At 37.6% G+C, this 3,608-nt stretch overlaps 1 protein-coding gene across 2 annotated transcripts in view; it reads left to right on the top strand.

The window, feature by feature from the left end:
* HKDC1 (hexokinase domain containing 1) overlaps positions 1–3,136 on the top strand; it is a 42,369-nt gene extending 39,233 nt beyond the window's left edge. For both annotated transcript variants that reach the window (XM_006915561.2, XM_015592298.2), the window contains one exon: positions 2,198–3,136. In XM_006915561.2, the coding sequence (XP_006915623.1) occupies positions 2,198–2,345 (148 nt within the window). In that variant the 3' untranslated portion in view covers positions 2,346–3,136. The remainder of the gene's footprint in view (positions 1–2,197) is intronic.
* The last annotated feature ends 472 nt before the right edge of the window (positions 3,137–3,608 follow it).

Raw genomic sequence — 3,608 nt, 5'->3', positions numbered from 1 at the left:
CACACACACACACACACACACACACCCCAAACCTATTGGAACTAATAAATGAGTTCAACAGGGTTTCAATATTCTTTTCTCCATTGAATGGTCTTAGTATCCTTTTATAGCTGAAATGATAAAACTCCTAAAAAAATAGGTGTAAATCTTTGTGCCCTTGGATTAGAAAATGGTATAAAATATGACATCAAAAACATAAGCAACCAAAAAATAGATATATTGGGCTTCATTAAAATTAAAAACTTTTGTATGCTATACAAAGTGAAAAGACAGAATAGACTAAAATATTTGCAAATTATATATCTGATGAGAGACTTATATCTAGAATATATAAAGATACTGTTAAAGTGTACAGCTGAAACTTATTGGATTTTGTTAACCAATGTCACCATAAAAATTAACTAATTAATTTTAAAAAAATAGAATATATAAAGAACACTTAAAAGAACAATAAGAACAAGGAAGCCAATTAACAAATGGACAAAGGATTTTTTTTTTTTATTGGACAAAGGATTTAAATAGATGTTTCTCCAAAGAAGATTCTAGCAATGGCCAATAAGCACACTGAAAGATGCTCAATATTATTAGTCACTAGGAAAATGCAAATGTAAACCATAAGATACCATTTCACACCCACTAGGATGACTATAATAAAAAAGACAGACAATAACAAGTGCTGATCAGGATGTTACAAAATTGGAGCCCTCATACACTGTCGGTGGGAAACAGTCTGGCAGTTCCTAAAAAGGATAAGCAGAGAGTTACCATATGACCCAGCACTTCCATTCCTAGGTGTACTGAAGAGAATCGAAAATATCTTCACACAAAAACTCTTGGTGATGTTCATAGCAGCATTATTCATAATAGCCACTAGAGGAAACAATCTAAATATCCATCAACTGATGGATGAATAAACAAAATGTGGGATATCCATACAATGGAATATTACTCATAAAAAGAAATAAGGAACTGACGCATACTACAGCTTTGACAAACCTCGGAAAACATGTTAAATGAAAGAAGCCAGACACAAATAGCCACATATTATAGGATCCTATTTTATTAAATTTCCAGAATTGGCCAATCTATAGAAATAGTAAATAGATTAGTGATTGTTGAGGGCTTCTAGCGGTTGGTGTGAATAGAGAGTGACTAGTAAGGGGTACGGGTTTCATTTTTAGGATGATAAAAAAGTTCTGGGTTTAGACAGCGGTGATGGTTGTACAACTTGTGAATACATTAAAAAACCACCGAATTGTACACTTAAAAAAAAAAAAAGGCATGATTGAGCAGTAACTACCAAGCCACTTTCTCCTTTTTCCTGGGAAGTTTGAAGCTAACCACTGTTACTGTGCCTCAGACATTCTCCTCCCACTTAACAAGCAGAGCCCCAAGGGGCTTCAGTAGTTGGCCAGTCCCCCACTGGTTGTGTGTTAGAGTTGGGTTCAGAACCTGCTCTGGCAGGCTGGCCCTCAGAGATGACCACCATCTGTACCATCTCACGAGCCCAGGCTCCCAGGACCTGAGATTTCTGGTAAACACATTATGATCCTACATACTGGCCTGGTAACTGACTTCCAGATGCCAATTCAAATGAATTTAATGTCTCAAAAGATAGTTGAGACAGGCCAAGTATCATCGTGATTAAGACTCTGTGCTTTGAGGAAAATTAATAGGGAGAGAGTTAGATAAATAGTTGAATGGATAAAGCAAATAAGGCAAAATTTTAACTTTGGTGAGGCTAGGCAAGTGCATAGGTGTTCACTGAATTATTCTCTCAACTTTTCTGTAGGTTCATAAATTTTGAAAATAAAAATTTTGGGAAAATTTGAACAAAAAAAGTGAGGTTTGGAAAAAGAGGCATGGTTCGAATCCTAATAAACTTATTAGTTGTACAAATTTGGACAAGTTCTTAACTTTTGAGCATCGATTTATTCATGCAGTAAAGACAGTAATAATTATTTTCAAACTATTGTTTACTATACTTTGATGTTTGCATGCAAAACACCTAGAATAGTCTCTGGCATTAGCAGTTGCTCCATAAAAGGTTATATTAAAACAACTATTTAAGAAGCTGTATAAGCTGTTCTAGAGCCTTGAGAAACAAGCTGGAAGGAACAAACTAGATTGACATCAATTATGAATATGCTGATTCCATGTATAAGTGCTGATGATGCTTTTTTTTTCTTTTTCATAGCTTTTCTTGGATATTGCAAGAAACTGTGAAAGAACTAGCCCCTCGATGTGATGTGACTTTCATGCTGTCAGAAGATGGGAGTGGAAAGGGAGCAGCTCTGATCACTGCTGTAGCCAAGAGGTTACAGCAGGCACCGAAAGGGAAATAGGAACCCCTCAGGGTTGGGCCCGATGCACCTCAGACACCGACCAGCCTTTCCTTTGGCAGATAAGTTGGTCAGGGACCAACAGGCAAGCTTCTGGTTGACTTCACCTTCAGGATGGCCGAAAGAGAACCCCAGGTTCTCTGGTATTTGTAGCATTTTGTTGCTACTGGGTTTTCAAAGGCAGTAAATGATATCGTTATTTGGCATATTTGAGTCCACGATGGGCCAACTTGTAAAATTAAAGGATGTGGCTCGAGAGCTCCTCTCTCAGCAAATTTTTCAGTTAAGGGCTGACCTGTCAGTTTTCAATGGCTTTGGGTCTTGTGGCTGCTGGACTTGGCAATTATATGTACAGTCTGCCCATGTGGCCTGTCTGGCTGAGCTCCCACTTGTGTGCTTCAGCCATCGCTGTAGTAGATTGAGCCCTCTACTACACACTCAAAGCGGCTAGGGACTCATGTAATAAACTGGAGATTTAATCTAACTTGTTCTTAACTTGTCATGTTGACTTCAAATGTGAAGAGAGAACAAAGACTTTGGAGTAATCAGCCCCAGGATGAAGAAGGATTGATTGCCAGGGAGCCTTGTAGGAAGCTTTTCATGCTCAAAGAGAGTTATGTCAGCACCCTGTAGTTTTGTTTCTCGATATGCATGTGTTATTCTTAGGGTTGCTGTTTGGGGTACCTGTTTTTCATTTTACATGTGGTTTGTGTCACTGTTGTTTATAGTTGTTTAAAGGGCTGTCGAGTAAATGAAATCCACTAAATGAATAAAAATATTTGATTTCCCAAGAATCTTTGCATGAAGTATTAATATTTCACCTGGGAGGCTCACTTGGTAACTTCATGCTCGCTAGTAGAATAAAGGGCACATAGAGTCAGAAGTTGCTGAGAGCATCTCTCCAGTCCAAATTTCCTGCCAATAGGGAGAAATATATGGAATATCTTCTACAATATCTTTAACAGATTATCCAAATTTCATTTGAATGAATACTTCCAGTGACTTTATCCCATGATCCCACAGTCTAAAAGGATGAGGGAGAGGCCCACCCGGGCTGGGGACAAATGAGGGAGTTGAGGTTCTCATACATTCAGTAAACATGTATGAGAATACTGCTGTGAGTCCTAGATTTACCAAAATGAACTTTTTTGTATTTTAAGATTATACCTCTTTGGAGAGAGGTTTATGGATTTATTAAATTTATCTCTTTGTATTTTGAGGTTATGCCTCTTTGAGGAGCTGTTTCACCTGATCAGATTTTGTCTT

This window comes from Pteropus alecto, unplaced genomic scaffold (genome assembly GCF_000325575.1).
Source record: "Pteropus alecto unplaced genomic scaffold, ASM32557v1 scaffold155, whole genome shotgun sequence".
NCBI lineage: Eukaryota > Metazoa > Chordata > Mammalia > Chiroptera > Pteropodidae > Pteropus > Pteropus alecto.
This window is presented reverse-complemented; position numbering and strand designations above follow the sequence as displayed.